General features: G+C 37.0%; 1 protein-coding gene across 2 annotated transcripts in view; it reads left to right on the plus strand.

Annotated features, from left to right (window-relative positions):
* The window catches only part of USP25 (ubiquitin specific peptidase 25), a 93,261-nt gene extending 82,069 nt beyond the window's left edge, over positions 1–11,192 (plus strand). For both annotated transcript variants that reach the window (XM_084297714.1, XM_084297715.1), the window contains 6 exons: positions 1,245–1,423; positions 2,268–2,346; positions 4,263–4,342; positions 9,093–9,216; positions 9,894–10,089; positions 10,596–11,192. In XM_084297714.1, coding sequence (XP_084153840.1) covers positions 1,245–1,423; positions 2,268–2,346; positions 4,263–4,342; positions 9,093–9,216; positions 9,894–10,089; positions 10,596–10,768 — 831 coding nt within the window. In that variant the 3' untranslated portion in view covers positions 10,769–11,192. The remainder of the gene's footprint in view (positions 1–1,244; positions 1,424–2,267; positions 2,347–4,262; positions 4,343–9,092; positions 9,217–9,893; positions 10,090–10,595) is intronic.
* The last annotated feature ends 9,509 nt before the right edge of the window (positions 11,193–20,701 follow it).

The following is a 20,701-nucleotide window of genomic DNA, read 5'->3' on the forward strand; positions in this document are numbered from 1 at the left end:
TTCTAGCCTACCCCACTAAAGAGGGTTTAATTGCATAGTTATCTGTGTTGGCTTGCTAATGGTAGAATGTCATATCTAAGATAATAAAAACTCTATCTGTGGCTTTTGATATGTATTGGTTCTCCCAAACCTCCTTTTTAACGCTAATGCATATGATTAGTAATTAAAAATGTTAATGCAGAACTTTTCTTAAGTTTTAAGGTTCTCCACGTATTATCTGTTTAGGCTGGTATGAATAGTATCCCACCCATGTGTTTAGTCTTGAATCACAAGGTTTCTTGGTAGAGAACAGCAGCCCAAATTTCCAAGAGTTAAACATCAAGAAAATGCTGCTGGTGCTGCTAGGTATTTTAATTTTAAGGAATTTGGAATATTAAACAGGGTATTTTTCTGGATGGTTTGGAGCTTTATTTTGGCTGTATATCGCATCAAAACTGCTTATGCATTAACTTATGTTTCAAGTTGATAAGTAGTGTTAGCCAGCAATTTGATCACCTCTATATTTTGAGACAGAAATTACAGAACACACTAAGATTTGTCACCATTTTTTTTCTTGTTACTCTTGTTCATGCTGTATAGTTTCAGTGAGTAAAATCTAATGAAGATAACAGATGTGGTTCATTAAAATCTAATATGCTGACAAACTAAACACTTCTGATGACCTCTAAAGTTTATCTAAAATATTCAGTGAGGAGTCTGTCCTGCCCTATAGGAGGCTGATACTAATCATATTAAAGTGTTTTCTTTAGAGATCATACAGTTTGATTTTTGTTGTACATCATTTTCCATTCTGACATAACGTTTTCAAAATCATACATGTTCATTGAACTTTATGTAGATTGTGTTTTATTTATGTATTTGCATTTCAACCATATATTAGAGGTAGTTTTTGACCTTAAGAGATTTTAGAAAATTTAATTCAGTAAAATGTCTGAAATATACTGTTTTTAGATTGTACGTGCTTAAAGCAGCCACTGTGGGGATTGGATAAAACTTCACTCAGGGAGATGTAGAGCAACAGTGGGATTGTTTCTGAAATAAAGGTCTACCTGGGTTTTTGTCAGCTTTAGCTAGGGAACAACCTTATATTTGTCTGTTTTTTTTTTTTTTGTAATTTAGACTTGGTGGGTGGGATTGTTAAAAATGATTTTGTAGCCAAGTGTCCATGGGAATTATTCTGTTAATGCTGGTGAAGTTTGAGTTAAAAGCGAAAAAGAATAATATATATTTTTAAAATTATTTAGGCAATTAAATTGGAATATGCACGACTGCTAAAATTAGCCCAGGAGGATCCACCACCTGAATGTGATTATCGTTTGCGCCATGCAATTGTTTACTTCATCCAAAACCAGGCACCAAAGAAGATAATTGAGAGAACGTTACTGGAGCAGTTTGGAGATCATAATCTTAGCTTTGATGAAAGGTAATAAGAGCAGCATGTCTCACTTCCTGTGCCTGTGAGTGTTCTGTGATGTGTAGAGATGCTCCTTTATGTTCAGATAGGGTGTGTAATAGAGGTAAGAGCGGTGTGTGTGCATTTGGCTTCATCCACTAGTTAATAACTTGAAAATATAAAATGTATGGAAGAACAATTTTATATATATAAAAAAAAATCTTTATTAAAATATGTATTAAAAAGAATAAACAAGAAGTTAGGTTTTTATTGGTATGAAGAATGCTCAGTGTTGCTCATGATTGCACACAGTTCACCATACCTTGTTTTGAAACACTGAAATGAAATCTGTATTTCTTCAGTGGCCTAAAGGCCAGCAATAGAGAGCCAAGTCTTAAAATGGGACACCGGAATAGATGGATAACTTATCTGAAAACAAGACCATTTCTCTTACACTTGAAATTCCATATATTCACTTATTTAAAACATAAAAATTGAAATGCAGAGAATGTTAGTCTGATTTCTGCATATTGACAGCTGTAAAATCTCTGAATCCAATCCTCTAATTTTACTTTGGCAAAATAAACATAGGGAAGCTTCAAGCCACCTGAAATTTAAATTAGAAAGAAAAACTAAGTAATGTGACAATTTAGCAAAATAAAAGAAGTAATTCTTAAATAGCATAGGTAGTCATCACATGTACTTCAAAAGTATGCCTTCCACTGCTGATTCTATGGTGCATATTGTAAAGCACATTTTCCATAGTGTTTCTGTACTGTTGCATAAGGCTATAGCCTATGAGGTTGCTGTGTTTGTATGGATAATATCCTTTGCAAATTTCCATCTTTCGTGATTTCTTGTTGCTTTTCATAAGGTGCCGTAACATAATGAAGGTTGCTCAAGCTAAGCTTGAAATGATAAAACCAGATGAAGTAAACATGGAAGAATATGAGGTCAGTATTTCTTATGCTGTAAATTAAACTGTAACGTGAAATAACTATCAATAATCAGAATTTATCTTAATACATTTCTTACACTGAGAAGTTGAAACTAGTTACCGAAACACCATTTATTTGCAGGAAACCTGATCTGACCAGTTGATCTAAAGCTTTTTTTTCTTCCACATCTGTAATTCCAAGGTCAGATATGACTTTAGCCACAGATAAATATCATATTTGAGCCTGTCCTTACTCCTTAACATGTCTTGATGTCACTAGCAGTATTTCATAATTTAGCACCATGTAGCACCAACTGTCTAGTCAGAAAGTGCTGGCAGTGAAGGAGTGAAAGTAGTCTTAAAGCCAACCTTATGCATCTCTAGAAATGGGTCACAGACATCAGGGTCACATTTGTGCTTTTCCTCCAGCTGTTTTTGTGACTATTCCCATTCTTTTATTAGCACCACGTTCTTTTCATTTGCCGAGACCATACATAACCAGCTTATGCATTTAATTTTTCCTTCTGTGCTACCTACAAAACCTTTGAAAGAAGAAAGGAGCATATCCCAAATACTAAAGAATCACGACTTATATTTGCCAAAGTACTTCATCTCATATATAAAGCTAATTCTGTAGCTGGTTTTACATCAGCTTCAAGTCTGCATGATACTCTTCGTTAAGGCCTCTGAACAGCGGATATTTATATCCTAGGCAGCTTCCAGTGCACCACTTAAACCTCATTGTTATGCTTGAAAGTCCCAACAGCTTGTTCAGAAGGACTATCTATGGGAGTAATCTTCCCTTCAACAAACCAAGTGAAAAATATTTACTTGTCATTTCTGTTTACCAGGTTTAGGACTTAGGGGAAATGCTACTACATTTAAATGCCCTCTCCACGGTGAGGGGAAGGGACTCTCATAGTAAGGTTTCTGTTGCATTTTTGTGGCTGTGCAAGGCTCAGTTTCTTACTATTTTCTGAACGGCCTTGCCACAGAAACCAATACAGTTACACAAGTAGAATAACAATCCTGGACGTAGCTTTAAGTGAGGCGGTGAGGGAGATCTTCTGTTCCCCTGCAGATACATGTCGCCTTTTTAGCTCTTGAGGCAGATATCTTTGGAGAAACTACAAACTTGTATCACAATTTGTCCTGTATAGGGAGTTGTCATTTCATGGAACCTTTCTCATGCTCTTTGTATTGAATCTTTAAGTGGCTATGTATTATGGTATTTTTTCACTTATTTAATCTTTAACGTGCAACTGAAAGTTGGCTGCTAAATGAATGCGAGAAAAATACCTTTCTCCCTTAGAGCATTTTTTCTTGTAAAGTGTATCAGTAGTCACTTTGTATAAAATGGTGATGTAGGAAATAAATGTTGTGCTCCAATGTAAACATCTCCATGGTCTGAAGTACTCAACAAGACACTTTGGATTTTTATCACTTACAAATAAATGTATTCAGACTTTTTCTCTGTCTTTCTTACACTGAAATTTAAACTTAATTTTAGTGCATAAAAATGTTTTCTAACCCTTTCTGAGTAAATAACTGAGTCTAATATAGGGAAGAAAAGTGGCTATTAGCCTCTTAGTTGTTTTGTTTTTGTTTTGTTTTGTTTTGTTTTGTTTTGGGGGGGGACATGGACGACACAATTCCCATAATTCTGACTGTGGTTCTCCAAAAATGCCTTGTGTTCTTTTCAATTCAAATGGCAATACATTCTGTTTGAAGAAAAAAAAAATCTCATCTAGAAACATTTTAGGAATTTAAGAATCTTATTTTCATTGAGGGAGGGGGGATTCAGACTGACTTTTCCCACATGCCAGCTTACTACAATTCCTAATCACTTAATGTAAATGTTCAGCACTTAAGTGTGTAAAATTGTATTTCATGTTTGTGGATGAAATTCTATATACCCTTTCTTATATGCAGAGATGGCATCAAGACTATAGAAATTTCAGGGAAACAACCATGTTTCTCATGGTAGGATTGGAGTTTTTCCAAAAAAAGAGGTAAGTGGTAGTATAGAACTCAAATGTGGTAGAACAATCTGAAGGCAAAATGTGACATTGATAAAGTAAAACAATTATTAAGAATTGTTTAATATATTCTTAATTTTATTTACAATTTACTCAGTTCATTAATTTCTTCAGTCTCACGTTTTCCTCAGTTTCACTCAACCTTCTACTTTTAATCTCCATTTCTTTGCACCTTATCAAACAATGGACTCTTTTCAGTGTCCCCACATGCACTTGTATTCCTCAATCTCTCCTACTCTGAGTGCTGTGGGTATCCCTCAAACATAAAAATCTTTATTCTCTGGCATCACATGTGCACATATATCTATCTGCTTTTATCAGTAATCACTGCTAGTCAAATCCCTATATTATCTTGTCTTTTTATTGGGGTTCCCAGAGAAGCAAAATTTTGCCTCGTGTGTTTGTCTGAGCCAAAATGCCACTCATGATGGGCTTTAAAGATCAGGCAAAAAAAAAAAAAAAAAAGAACCACCTGTTTGAGGAAAATTATCACACGTTATTATCATAGTTATAGCTGATTCTTCTTAGCTCTGTGTGTCAATGTTAATTCATTCCCTTCTCTTTTCTTACCAACCCAGAAACTATATCAAACTGGTGACATTAATGTATTTAATGCATTACAGCAAAAACTTATACTGTGATCAACTACATGTAGCAAGGGTGGAAATAACAGTATATAACGCCTCAAAGTATTTTACAGGAGAGAGTCTTTGAAAAAGCATTGTTCAAAAACTACCTCTTCCTCCCATCCCCAATCAAGGGCCGGGGGGGAAGGCGCTAGCAGAAAAATATTCAGTAGCTGACATCTGTTGTGTTAAAATTGAACTATCACGTGATAAAAATGTTTAATTGTGAAAAAAATTTGTTGCCAATCAATGATTTTCATAACACAATATGTAGGGGAACCAAATTTAGTTTGTTGACTCTATGTTGTGCAGGAAATTGCTTCATATTTCTCTTCCTTGTCCTGTATGCTCCCAGTGAAAAAAGGCCCAAACAAAAAAGATAATTAAATACTACTTATCTCTCTTGCAAGCTATGTTTTTATGTAGTGGCTAACAAAATGAGCTCATAACCTTGTTTTTGCACCATGTAATAAATAGTACATTCACTAATACTCTAAATTAGCATATACTACTTTGCTAGTATTGAACAGCTTGTATACAAAGTTTGGTCAGAAGATTGCGTGATTTTTTTGAACAAATAATCAGTCTGATATTGCTGGATGCCTTAAAGGGGCAAAAATATCACAGCTATCAGTGTGATACATAGGAATCCTCCTTGATTTCCTTGGAAATTGTGCATGCTCTGAGCTTAAAGTTCCTCAAGTACCTTGGCATCGGGACTCCAGGATGGCAGCTTTAATTGGAAAATTGCAGTGTTTTCACTAATCCGCTTCTTACTGTAATATATTCTGATTGGGATCAGGGAGGGAAACACAGGTTTCTCTTTATTCTGAACAGTATTTTTGGTATGGCTATCTAGTTGATTGACATAATTAGGGTGAGGTATTTTTTACCAAACATCTTCATAATTTAGAAAACAAGTGTTTAATGACTAGTCTTAGATTCGTGTGTTGGTAAGAAATTAAAATTTATCAGACTCATCTAACATCCATTAAGTGTAGTGTTCATTCCTTTTGGCAATAAATGCCATTTCATAAATGCTTCAAGTGGTATTTAATACAACGACACAAAGATTAGAGTTGAGCATGCTTAGAGAGTGGGTGAGAATCTGGGTATCCACTGGCTGACTTTAAAGGCATCTATTGCAATTACACTCCTGTTTTCCAAATGGCTGAGGTATTTTTTGAAGTTCACATCCTGTACGCTCTAGAGATCAATGCTAATGATCTATGTGGTCATTAGCATCATGGTCATTAGGTCAATGCTAATTTTCAATATTCTGAAAACAAGACTAAATTGATGGACTCTTCTGATCTCCTTTCAATATTCCCTTAACTCTTAAATCATAAAAATGTAACTTTAAAAATATTTATGAAAAAATAGACTTAATAGAAATTATAGACATAATTGAATTATAGAATTATAATTGAATTGAATTGAATAATAGAATTATAGACATAATTGAAACATGACTGTCATTAACAGGACTGTCTTGAGGCTTTTTTTCAGAAACCTGCTTCCCTCAGTTGACCAACTTTTCTTGTTTTAAATAACACTAATTAATAGCTTGCAGCACGCAGTCTCTAGATGGAGCCAAAAATTGGCCTTTACCCAGTTAGTCTGATTTTCTTACCAGTGCTTTGTGGAGCAAACACAAAATGCAGTTTGTCATGCCTTCTACTCCCTTCATGCTGGTAGCTTACATTTAGAGGTCTTGGTGTCGGAGTGCTGAGCATGGAAGGCTGCACTTGAAGGTTAAGAAAACAGGCACTTACTACTTCTGAAAATCACCTGGAGCTTGGTTTTAGCTGAGTACTGAGAAGTCATGCCTACTTTCAGAGTTCAGTCATGATCCCTTATGGTGGTTGACAAGGCTTTCTTTTCACAGCAGATGAAGATCTAAAGGGTCTTTAAGGTGTACTTTCTCTGATTGTACTGTAGAGTAGGAATCTGCTATGGATGAGATGAATGTAGTCAGCTAATGAACCTTGGCAGGAGTTTTACTCGCAGTTTATTCTTGTGGCAGTGACTGAAAAGTGAACAAACTGTAGACCTCAGCAGTTGGATTTTAAGTTTCTGGAAGCACAGTATGTTTTTTCAGCTTTGGCAGCAGTTCTTTTTTGAAAGCAGCATTAACATTTAGTTTAACCATACCTGTGCTTCCTGCACCTTTTCCAAAGTCTATACCCAGTGAGCTCCATAACTCTGTGAGCAGCTTTACTAATTTTAAATTCAGAGAGATTAAGTTCAGGCTTCATAGACTGGAGCTTATATGCGCTTTATATGTGAAAAGGTAGCATCCGTTTGCTTAACTTAAATCGTAGTAATATTCCTCAGATGCTCAAGACACAGAAGGCCTCTGAGCTTGGCTTTACAGTAATGATGATTTAAAATGACTTAACGTTGCTGTTAGATAGCACTGTTGCTGGTTCGGGGAACAATCATGCAACTAGAGGACAAAGCAGGAACAGACGGATTAGGAGATAAGGCCGCTGCCAGGAGCAAGTTTCTAATTTGGATCAACTGAGTTGTTGATGCTGTTAATTCAACCTGTGGTTTCACAAGTAACTGAACCAAGAATGGAAAGGGAGAAAAGGTCCCACTCCTCTGGCTTTGTATCTTGCAATCCCAGTTCCTTGCAGTAGTATTGTGCAATATGTCCCTGTCCTCCTACATTAACTTTTGTGCTGTCCAGTCACTTGTGTTGGAGGTTACTGCTCTGTAGAGTTTTCATGGACAGGAGAAATGGACTTGAGAAGAGGGCAGTAGGACTTGTTACTTTAATGAAAAAAATTGTATTTTGAGGACAAGAAAGTAGAGACTAGTGACTGTATATATGTAACACATTACTCAAGTAGGAAATATTTAGGATTGCAAGAAACTGTGATGGAATGGCCTTTTCATGGTGGAAAAAATAACTTCACAGTAGATTCTGAAATTCTGGTGTTGGGGTTCATCTTGTTTTTCCAAGCAGAGATATTTGAAGGTGAAGCTTTCAGTAGCCATTGCTATTGCAAGTAACCTTTTCCCTTCTTTTTATGTTGTCTTGTTGGGAGGCCTTATGTAAGTCTTGAGTTTGACTACTTTAGAAAATTCTGACTTGTATTTTTCATGTATCCTATATGCTTTGTGTTCTCACATATAATTTTTAGCCACTTCTACTAGTTTGGTGTTTTGGTAGTTTAAGCCCTAACCTTGACCTTCCATTTTTCACTAGGAGTGCATAACGTACTATTCCTCTAACACTCCATTAGAAAACTTCTCTATGTTACTCTAGTTGTTTGAACAAAGTAAGATTTCTAATTGCTTGTTTTTAGGATAGTTGCCTGAACTTTTTTCAGTGTCTGTCTATCATAACTGGCTTTCTGCAAATCAGAGAATTAATGCTTTAAGGTGTTTGCTGAAAATGGTATGCAGCAGTGTGAAGGGAGATTATTAACTGGAGCATCATGAGATCTCTGATTATTAATTATTAGGTTCTTAGATCCTCTGTTACTCATTCTTTACCGATTAAGAATGTATTTATTTTCTGCATTTAGAGTAAAGGCAGAAATGCCAATAGAGTGCTGATATTTCTGATTGTGAAATGCTGTTGTGGCTTCTTCCATCACTTTAGATTTCGGTAGTCCAGAAAAACTTAACGTTAGTGAGACTAAAATTTCACAGTTTATTTCTGGAAATAATTTGACGGCTTTAATTCTTATTTGCTAAGGCATAAAATACTATCAAGATAATAGCAGCAGAAGATCAAATCTGATGTGACATAAATGCATGCAGGAAAAAAAAGTTTTCTTGTATACCCAAGGCTAATCCAAAGCCATTTATGAAGTGAGTGAAACAATACAGATTTATTTCAGTGAGCTTTGGATCACACTTCATGTACAAGTGTTCTAAACTGATAATAAAATACATTGTTCTAATGTGCAAAAAGAAGAAAATGTCTATTAAAAAAACAACATAATGAAAAGATGGGTGGGGAGGTGAGGTTTTACATTCAAATGAGTAAGTTACCTATCCTTGAAGAGCACAGTAGTTAACTTGAAAGAGGTGGTACCTGGATTTGCATCTAATTATTTTGTTTCTTTACTTTGCTTTAGCTATATGGAAGCCTTGCTCTACCTTATCTATGCTTACCAGAATAACAAAGAACTCTTGTCCAAAGGCCCATACAGAGGGCATGATGAAGAGCTGATATCTCACTACAGACGAGAATGTTTGCTAGTAAGTGAAGGGTGAAGTATGTCTCAAAAGTTGGATTTGCTGCATAGCTTTAACAAAATGAGCTAGTAGACAGTGTTGCCATAATTTAAAAACAAAACAAAACCACCTTTCATTAACAAATTAATACTTCGAACTTGTGTAGGAAAAAAATGAAAGGAAGAAATGTATGTAGTAAGCATTAAAAATGTATTACTTTTTTTTTTTTTTTTTTGTCTAATCAGTTTTTTTATCATTGTAAAAAGTGTGCTTGCGGATATTGTGTCTGGTCTAGGTAGGAACAGCAGTTGACACTGTTGGTGGGTGAACTTGCAACATCACCACAGTTGGACAGGGACACAAATATTAGAAAAAAGTTTCCATTGGGAAGTGAGTTTTTTTTCCTTGATTGTGTCACTTTTTTTTTTTAGCAATGGTGAAAAGAGGCAAGAGCAGGTGATAGGACCTCAGTCTTTAAAAAGAGCAGCTGCAAAGGTTCTGTTGGCAGGTATCAATCAAAGTGGCCTGAGGAATAGCAAAAAATCAAATGGTTTAATAGAGTATATTTATTGTTGCTGTGAATGTTAAAGCTCAACTGTTGTTATTGCAAATTTGCCCTAAGAAAATCAAAAACTGCTGCATGGTAAAATGTGAAATGCTGTATACTTAAAGGCTTTCCTTTTTTGTGGTGGTACATGAAGAAACTAAATGAACATGCTGCAGCACTGTTTGAATCAGGAGATGATCAGGAAGTAAATAATGGCCTGATCATTATGAATGAGCTTATTGTCCCATGTTTGCCATTACTACTGGTGGATGAGATGGAAGAAAAAGATATTGTTGCCGTGGAAGATATGAGAAACCGTTGGTGTTCATATCTTGGACAAGAAATGGAACGTAAGTAATTTATTTTTTAAGATAAAAGGCTCTTAAGTGCTCCTGATTTATTTATTTTTTAGAATGTGTTGGTTTTGATGTCTTGAACTGACCCTATATATTTTGTGTCTTAGTAAAATATTTTGAAATACCCTCACTCTTGAATAATCCTGCACACTTTTAAATGAAGAGTAGTTTTTCCATATGTAATAATGGGGTACTGCAATATTTTCCATATATAGCAATGTCCTTAAAGGAAAGATGTCTTGCTTTATTTTATTTATTTATTTATTTTAAAGTGGAAAAACATTTATGCTGATAGACCATTTGAAGGGGCATTTATGTTAAGGTCTTGCTAGGAACCAGTATGTCCTAGTAATTGCTGGAGCACCTGAAGAAAGTGAATTATTCCAAGTAACACCTCCTGTTCCCACCCGGGGAGGGGAGAGTTAGTTTGGGGCAGAAAGAGGAAAATTTCACCTGCAGATATAAAAGTTCATGGTTGTTTTTCTTATTTTTATTTGCAGCTAACTTGCAAGAAAAGCTGACAGATTTCCTGCCAAAACTGCTAGATTGTTCTACAGAGATTAAAGGTTTCAATGACCCGCCAAAGTTACCCTCCTACTCCACACATGAACTGTGTGAAAGATATGCCCGAATCATGATGTCACTCAGTCGAACTCCAGCTGATGGAAGATAAATTCTGCAGCCTTCCTGAGCACATTGTATAAACTTTTTTAGTTCTTAAACCTTGCCTTCCTGTCACAGGGTTTGCTTGTTGCTGCTATAGTTTTTAACTTTTTTTATTTTAATAACTGCAAAAGAGAAATGACTGTACAAACTTTAGCAAGACTGCAAACAATTAAAGCTGAGAATCGCATGGCGCTCAGTCGTTTCAACCAGAATTGATGCAACATGCAAGTCTGATCATTATGGCAAAACTGCTTTTTTGCCACTTATCTGTTACAGTATTACTTTGCTTTTATCTTAAGATCCTTTACTTTATCAACAGCTGTCTGGATCATTTTGTGACTGCAACTACTTTAAGTGTCCAGTGCTGTGTAAATACATGGTACTCGGTAGCTTGTAAATGAAATGAAAGAATAAAGTTTTATTTATGGCTACTTCTGTGTTTGTAAGCAAATACCTTGTGTATTAGTGTAAATACGGGTATTTTTAGAAGAGAGACAGTATGACAGACAGTATATTGGTGGGTAACTCAATTTTGTAGACAAGGTTCTTCAGGATTTATGGCCAGTTTAGTTGCAGGTAGTCAAAGATTACTGTATGTGAATATATTGAATACCTGTCACGGTATTATACACTGTTTTTTTTTGTATATTCTTTTCTGATCTGTGTGATACTGCACCTGAACACTTTGGCTTGTGTGTGGCCATGCCACATCTGTACTGATGGCAAGGACTGGCTTCTGAAGCAAAACAAAAAATGGCACCTTCCTTTTCTTCTTAGAGAAAAAAATGAAAAAAAAAAAAAACAAACTATTTTCAGTAGAACTATGACAACTGCTGTGCAAAATTTTTAGAAATTCATTTGAGTAGAAAAAATACAGGTTTTGAAAAAATGGACTTTGTGAATCTTAGGGGTTAATTAAGGGGTTGGTTATTTTTAATTGGTATTTTAGTTATGTAAGTGACCAGAAATAAAACCTTTCATTAATTCCTTACTTGAAATGGGTTGCTGTTGTTGCAACAAAGTATCTCTGAAACCTTATGTGTGTCCTAATTAAATTTCTGTTGGAAGTGAAAGAAAAGATCTACAGGGCTTGTTTTGTAGAACTCAAATACTGTCTGGTTTTAATGAAGAAATTTAATTGTTTTGTGGAAAAAGAAATGTAACATGTCCTTAAGTAATTCTGTTACCTGACACTATTTTGATTCCTATTCTTTATAGAGAACATTTTGTATTAGAATAGTAAAATATGTGAATATTTGTTTGTATGTTTTCTTGGAGCAGCACTCAACTTCTTATTATAGGCTTTCAAGTGGATAATATTTTAATTTCTGCTAACAAAATAACACAGAGGGAAAGATGGATTGAATTCAGACCACCTAGAGGTGTAGTGGGAATAAATGTAGGCATCTCACATGCAGGAAGAGGCTGAGTTCACTTTCAGCATGTGTCAGTCTTGAAATTTGTTCTCTCTTGAGATACACTGGATTGTATATAAAGTAAATAGAATGTGGGCTTCACTTCAAAGTTTTTTTTTCAGGGGTAATTTCCTATTTTAGTGCAGTACTACTCAGGAGCCTTTTCTTTTTTAGGTATGAGTATGTCTATGAAATTTGACCTTTCATGGAAAAAGATACACATATTATGAAAAGGATGAAGATGCATTTTAAAGTATTTCACATTTTGCATCTGTTGCATTTCCATCAGAATCTGAATAATATGCTTACTTAGCATTATGTGTTTTTAAACAAGGTTTGGAACAGATTAAATTTGTCCTTTGCCTTTTTAAGCAATGGTAAAAAACAAAAGTGAAAGAGGACTTCTATTTCTTTATTGCTAACAGGTTTTGAATTTGAATGTTTGTGAAACATTTTAAGGAAAGCTCCTCTCTAACCCTCCAGGAACTTGTTAACCTCAGCATCTGTTTAATCTCCCATGACAAACACAGGAGAAAAGGCACTCTTTCTAAGGTAAAAAGAGGTAGAAAATATTTCACTTGGGAAGAATATCTAAGGTATTTAAATTATAAAGATGTAAACAAGGACAAGATGATTATTATTATTATTTAGTTTCAGCTTTTTCAATGTCTTAGCAAGCAAAAATAATCAATTGTAGGTCATAATACACAAGATAAATATGTATTAATTTTCTAATGACTGTTCAATTTTGAGTAGAATTGAGAAGATCTGTCCAGTAGAGAAGTAAATATATATGTATTTTACTATTTTAATATCTCTTAAGTATTCTGTATGAATCTAAACATTCAGCTAAATCATTAAGGTACTATATTCTATTAAAAGGTTGCTTCTTTCACTGAAATAAGAGAGCTTGGATTCACAACGCCTAGCACAACTGTTAAAGGTAGTAGCATACAATTCATTTGGCTTCCCAATAATGTGTAGATTTTTTTTTCTCTTCAAAATGGAAAATGTGGTCTTTTTGAGGCTGTTTCAATTATACAGGAATTCACTTTAAGGGAATTTAACCCAAACTTGTTTATAAAGCACCAGGAACTAAATGCAAGGGTATTTTTTTTCCAGATTTTGCTTCATAAAGTGGAGGACCCTGAAGGCACTGCAGTCTTTATTATGTACCTTTTTGTTTTTCCTCACTCATGTGACTTCTTTTTAGGTGACCTGTAATATTGCTGCACTTCCATTGATATTTTGGTCATTGGAAATCTCATTGTTTCTAGTTAAAGCTGTGATTGCAGATGTTAGCTCCAGCCTAGAAGACCATGATCAACAGGAGAATTAATGTGAACAAAGAGGACTGATGGAGTGAATATGTATTCGTTAGAAATGATCATCTTGAAATCACTCCAGACACAAGGGTATAGACTAGTATTTCATTACAGAGTCACCACAGCTTTGAGGACAGATGTACTCCAACTGCAGTGAATGACTGATAGAATGAACAGATTTGCTCTAGAAAGTGTGAGGTATGAGCACAGTCAAAAGCATATGTTTCACATTCAAACATTTAGAAAACAAAACAAAACAAAAAACCACTGATAATGTCTGTATTACACCTAAATATCTTTCAGATTATTTTAGGCTACTCTGACATGCATGTGAAAACTGCTGCTCCAGAAAAGTACCTGATGTGAACAGTAGCACACAGGAAAGTCTGATATTGTCCAAAGAGTAAAAAAAAAAAAAAAATTTGTAAAGACAGATGATGGTGGTTGTTCATATTCTTCCTTTTGTTTCTTTTCCCTCAAAATACAGTGAATCCAAATGTTTGTGGGGGGCCTTATATAAACAAAAGTTAAGAATGTTGTTGAAAGAGTGTACCACTATATTATATACTGTACCAAGTATATAATAAATTGACTAATTTATGCAGCCTTTTCTAACATGTATTTACATACATCTTTTAAATATACTTTTTTTTTTTTTTTGTCTAGAATGATTAAAAAAAGAGGGGAAGGAGGGGAGTACCAGTCATGGCATTGCTCCTTGAATGGAGATTAATAGATACATAAAAGCTCTTATCCAAAGGGGTCTTTTAGCAAAATGTAATAGGTGAACTTCCCTTTTGAGTTCTTTCAAACAAAACAGAATTCTTTTGCTTGTGATTGATACCAGTTTTCATTATGTCCCTGAAGACCTTTTGAAATCCAAGGCTTGATGGATGAGCTTCTAACTGAAAACACTCTAATTCATGAGGATCATTATGAATTAAGATTGTTATAAGGATTGTTGCCTCTCTGTAGGCAAACGAACAGTATCGGTATTCATCTAATTGTTTTTCCCTCAGCAGAACCTTCCTGCTTGGTTTAGCTCTTTTATTTCAGTTTTGATTCTTATCGGAGCCAAGCCAAAAAGCTTTGGCAAACACATGCTTTTTTTTTTTTTTTTTTTCCTAATTCCAGTCATTGCTACTGAACATGTGTACTCCAACTTTACTGTCATGCCTTTAAAATCTTGAATTTTGTTAGGAACTTCTTTCTCTGTTGAGATCTTCCATGTAAGTCCCAGACGGAGACTCTCGCTCCCAGAAATGGCTTCTTGAGGCAGTACATGGTGAGAACAGCTTGACTTGTTTCCTGGTGACTAGGATCAACCCAAGTCCCCTTCTCACAGGCTGGGAAATAAGCAGTGAGACAGGCTTATGTTCACTGCTTGGATTCATTATCAATATGAAGGGTAAAGCTCATCCTGCGTCTCTCCCTTCATATCTTAATTGAAGTATCTCTTAGATAAAGGTTTTGGCTCCATGTCACTTTCATCCTTGTTCTAATTTTTTTTTTCCCCCTCCTGCCCTGATGCTGCCTGTTTAAGTCAGTGGCATATCCATGTCCCAGGATTTCTAGTTTGGTTAGTTTTTACTTTTACATTACCTTGTATAGCCACCATACCTTTGTTACCAGGTAGAACCAGTGGTATGCAACCAGGATTTTTCTGCTTTCATTTCTGCGGCTTCTGCTTCCATCTGCATGTCAGTGTAAACTCTTTGTGAGTGTAAACTCATTTCCCCTCTACAGGTACCTGAGTTTCCTTGGGACTGCTCTGGTGTGTATGTATGTGCAGGATCTCTAGGTAAAATGCCCCAGTCCGCACATGTATCTTCTGGTAACACTTGGTATTTGAGAGGCTGAGTGTTTTAGCAGTGTGAGGGAGTATCATAGTACTATATCCAGGTTCATGAAGGTTGTAGATGCTGTGGCTAACATTGAATTTGATCTTCATGCTTTGCCTACAGCGCTTAAAATTGTAGTCAATCTTTGGCAAAAAGATGCTCTTTCTTGCTGTGCAGGTTTTAGCTGGTATCCGCATATTCCCTACCCTATGTGCATTCTGTATCCAGGTATATCCTATTGCTTTATGAGATTTTTTTTCCTCAATTTTTTTTTTTTTTTTGGTGTTAAAGTTCTTTGAATCCATTTGTATTTCATGAACATGTAATCATGTAATCAACGTGAAGAAAACAGTAATTGCTGTAGGCTTCCTTCAAGGAACAAAATGTGTATTTTGTTTGTGACATTAATCTATGTGGGGAGTGGTGCTATTTTTTTGGGGAGGGAGGATGTGTGTGTGTGTTAATAATATGGGATTATAAATTGGAGGGAATTGCTATATAAACATAATAAATTTATATGGATTAGGACAAAAAACTTTTTGTTGTGTAACAAGTTCTAAGAAAAATAATTCAGAGTTAAGTAATGCAGTTTGAAAAAGCTCATGTTTTCTCAGGGGAGAGATTAGGGAGTTAGGTTTTTGAAAGAAATCTTTATCTATGTAATTGGAAATCTTATAAATTTTAATAGCCCAGCATAATTTATCCTTGTAATCTGTTTAGGAAGCTTTTTTGGAAAGTTTTTTTTTTTTTTTTTTTTTTTTTTAAGTTTTGCATTTCATGAAGCAGATAGTTTACAAAAATTAATAAATAAAACGAGAGGGAAAAAAAGAAAATAAACATAGCTTCCCCCCCAAAAATAATATATATATATATTTAAATTTTTGAGGGAGAGATTATTGTTTTTGGTATTCTGAGTTGAGTTTGGATGGTCAAAAGTCTTACCTCTTTCCTTCCATGCCCATGGTTTATGTTTAACAAGTAAGTTCTGCTTTGGAATGCGTACCATCACCCCTTGAATTTCTGAAGGAGAATTTGTTACCTTCAAAACCTTTGAATTTGAGATTGAGACCTGCCCCACTGTATTTGGCACAGACAAGTGTTCCATTTCCAGCTGATGGCGATTGTAGTTTGTCGGGGTGGTTGTTGCAAGGTACACAGAATACTTTGCACTTCATTGGCCATCTCTTGGATGGAGTCCTCAGTGTACTTTGCATATGAAGATTTGTGTTACTGTGTTTTAAGAACTGAGTCATCACTGTTGCCTCTCCCCCTCCCCCCCATTTTTGGTCCAGTTGGTTCAGGTATTCAAATGCACTGGGCAACTAAAATCGTACTGCTATTATTACCTTTGCCACTGGATGCTGGGATATCTGTGTTTCTAGGCTTCTTAAAATACTTCAGTCATTTATGCTCTGTAAAATTGTCTAACTGAAATGGAAAGTGATGGGTCTAATTTTATGCACATCATAGTTGACAGAGAAGAGCCATAATGATGTTTTCTAATTAGTAACAATGTGAAATTAAATATTTCTTTTTCCCTTGACACAGTGCCCAACAAGATTTGGAAAGCTGAGTATCTTTTCTAAGAAATAGAAGCTACTAGGTAAATCTGGCAAGTTTTAAGGCTGGCCATAATCTCTTAGGGACAACAGATTGCATAGATAAGATGTTTATTCTTCTGTCTTCCTTCTTGAAGTAGGCTAAAAATGTTCACTGAAAAGTTTTAAGATGTATTTTTATCTGCTCCGTAGTAATTTTATGAGTATTTTTGCTTTATATATTTTTTTGCTTTAAAGGGGCTTGTTTTGTAACATAAATGATGTGAGTTCTTGGTTATAAGCAGAAAAAAAAAAGTATAAAGAGTTCAGGTGGCTGCTGTCTATCAGAAGTTCAGTTAAGTTGAAAAATTTTGCTGTTACCTCCATCTTACTCACTTGGTAATTACTTCCCCTCTCCTACTCAACCAAAACGCTTGGTTCAAAGTAATCAAAGTAATGGACTCATGGCAGACTATAATGTTCCTCTTTTGGGTAAGAAAGCAGTTGTTTGACATATATGTAGTCTTACAAGAGGTCTGTCTAACATAGCCACCGAAGAATGGTAAGCTCTGGCTAAGAGAAGCTTTTAACATTGTCAGTTTAAGCTAGTCTGTTTTATTTCTGCTATTAAGACTGAGTTTGGTTTTAAATGGTATGCTAATTAATATTAATGCTATTTACAAGCCTTCTACAAATTTATAAAATGAAGTGCCAGACTATGAACAAATACTGATGGTTCCCAAGTGCATCTAGAACATCTTTCCAGAGTGAAAGTATTGTGGAGTTTCATCCCAGCAGAGATCAGAAAAGAAATTAGAGGCATTATCCACCACAGAAACGCTCAAATGTGTGAATGAACAGATATTCCTTCAGGATTTCTGCAGAGTGGGAGAGAGTGGAGGCTGCTGCATTCTCTCATCTTGCATTTGATCAACCTCATGCCCTTTGTGCAGAAGATATCTCAGTGATGTAGGCAAAGCTGGATTTTGCTGTGAGAGGGGGAGGAGGAGGGCTCCATTCTGTAGAAGGAGAGAAAATGGGCATGTTTTACACAGGAGTCAGGTGTGCCATTTCAGGGAGTGGGAATAATGCCAGTAGCTGAAAGAAGCCCCCTCTTTTCTTAGGAATCGCTGTCCATACACCGTCCACCTCCTCTCTTCCCCTGCATCACCAGCAGGATGGCAATTCCAGGGCCAGCGTGCTGGCAAAGTGAGCGCAGAGATGAGCCTATCCACCAGCAGCCTGCATCTTTGGCTGAGTGCCTGCTTTGCTCCTCTCCTTAGCGTCCTACCTAGAAACTTACTTCTCCCCCTTTTTAAATCCCTTCTGAGGCTTTCTTTTCCAGCATGCTAGCCCTGTCAGATAAGGGATGTTTTTTCTTCCTAAATAGTGAAGCAGAGGATTCTATATTAATCTTGAATCCAGCTTGCTGAGTAATCTCAGATATGCTGTAGTTCTGACTGACTCATGGCAATTTGTCCTTCCTTCAAATTGTATAGCACTTTCAGATTCCATCAGCCAGTGCTTATATTTCAGGTTGCTGATGAAGAGACCTTTGTGGGACCCAAATCCTTCCCCTCCCTTCACCATCAATGCTTCCCCTGGAAAGTTAGCTCCCAGTTACAAAAAACACGTGCCATGATTCCACAAAAACTTCTCTGGAAGGCACCATCAACTCTCAGTCTTACAGCCTTCTCAGGCAGAGTTACGAGCCACAAGACTGTGACGGGACCGTGCTTCTGGAGGTCCATGCTCCCCCTGGTTAGGTGGTAGTGGGGCTCCCTGCGCAACCTTGGTCAGTCAGACCTGCAGTAGGCTCTCTGACCTACTGCACGTGCTACGGTGTGCTGTCGTGCAGTAGCTGTCACGGCTCTCCAGGGCAGCAGCAGACGTCCCAACAGCATATACAGAAGAGTTGTGTAGGACACTATCAGGTTGCACATAGGAAGCTACTTCTATGTGGTAAGTCCCAGAGTTACACGTTTCAGCGTTAAGGTGGGCTTACACCAGAGACAGATGAATGCTGATGTTAAAATGTCTGAAGACAAACTGCAAATGAACACCGATACATGAAACTGAAACATTTTGTTTTCCAAAAAGCCTTACATGGCAGCAGCCTGACAGCGAGGAGTACGATGCAACTTATCTGAAGGCTCCTATTCAGTTTTGACCAAACTTTTACATACTATGGTATTTTAAAAGTTTCTGTTTCTTATCTTAAATTGTCTGTTTCCATAAACTAGAAATCTGGAAGTTTTTTTTTACACAGTGCTCAGTGACAATCTGTGTATAGATACATAAATATATTTAATAGTACTTTCCTGTTGAGCTTTTCGGCTGACCTATATAGCAAGTCATTTAAAATGATTGAATTAATTTGAGTAGCTTTTCTTTGAGTGTATAAATCACGCATATTATTTGCAGTGCTGTCAGGTTGCAGATTTTACAGTACTGGTGTTTTTTGTCTGGACTAGCTTGGTTTACTTTGACGCCTGTCGTACTTTCGATGTTGTATTTTCTAGAGAGCCTATACGCGATCGCACTAGATGTATTTTCTCAGGGACAGAGGGACTGCTGAGGCCTGGAGTGCACCAGTGCAGCTCTCAGTTAAAGCCGTGAATGCTTTCCACAGAGACCGAGACTGCCGCTTATCTGTGTTTTTAACGCCGGGGGAAAAAGACCCCGAAATATTTTCAGCTCCTTCCGTCTGTTGGAGATGTACAAGCAGCAGAGTGCGGCTTTGGACGAGGAGAAAGCCCAGACCGACGGCTGTCGGCCCTCAGGCTGAGACCCTCTGCAGCCGTGAGGCGGCGTGCAGGCAGCAGCAGTCCGGCCCTGCGCCTCGGGGCCCGGCCCAGGCCCGGCCCAGCCCCAGGCGGCCCGGGCCGCTCCCGCCGCCCGTCTGCGGGCCGGGGCCGCCCCCTGCTGGCCGCCCGCAGGCAGCGGGGCTCGGCTCCCGTCCACCGGCGGCCTCGCTCGCCGGCTCCCTGCCTCCTGCTGCGGTGCGGGGAGGCTGTGGAGCTGCTGGGGGCGTTAGAAGCCGCCTGACTGCCTAAATCAGAACCAGACACATGGTTTTTCAGTCACTTTTTTTTTTTTTAATTATTATTTTTTTTATTATTATTTTTGAGGTCGCATAGACATTACCGTGTTTTGGCATTTCCCACCTGCCTCTTGCCATAGCAAGAGAAAATAATGTTGCGGTTTTTGCCGCTGCCTCTGTGCGAATCACAATGTCTTCCTTTTCTTTCTCCCTTCCTAGCCTGGGTTAGAAATAAGGTGCAGATCTTAACATCAAGCCTCCAGTGGTTAGCTGTGGTATGGCAGGCAGCTTCTTTCGGTGGGTTGTTCTACTTGCTGTGGTAATGTTGCCACTCACACTGAACAGCTTTGGGATTGTAAAATGGCTGGTGATTGGGAGCGGCGACTCGTCCCTGTGCTCTGAAATGCACCTTTCGGTTTGTACCGATAACATGGCTTCAGCAGGATCCATGGGCGTCCAGGAGCATCCCCGGGAACCTGGTGGGGCTCTCTGGGACCCTGGGGTGTCCACGAACAAGAGAATCAAGGATAGCTTATTAAAAGGTGTTTAAAAGGAATCTGACATATTGTGAACTTAATCTTTCTACCCTGGGGCTGTGTGCTAATAACCGGTTCAGGATATCCATGCTTTTGGGAACTTTGGTGGAGTTTTCTTTATGTTTTTGTGAAAATAGTTATTTCAGCTATTTTACTTTTATTTATTTATTTATTTATTAAGGATGGATATTGATGTGTAGCAAGAAAGAGAAGGAACAGTCCATGGGACAGGGTTTCCAGGA

This window comes from Netta rufina (genome assembly GCF_964035555.1).
Source record: "Netta rufina genome assembly, chromosome: 1".
Classification (NCBI taxonomy): Eukaryota; Metazoa; Chordata; class Aves; order Anseriformes; family Anatidae; genus Netta; species Netta rufina.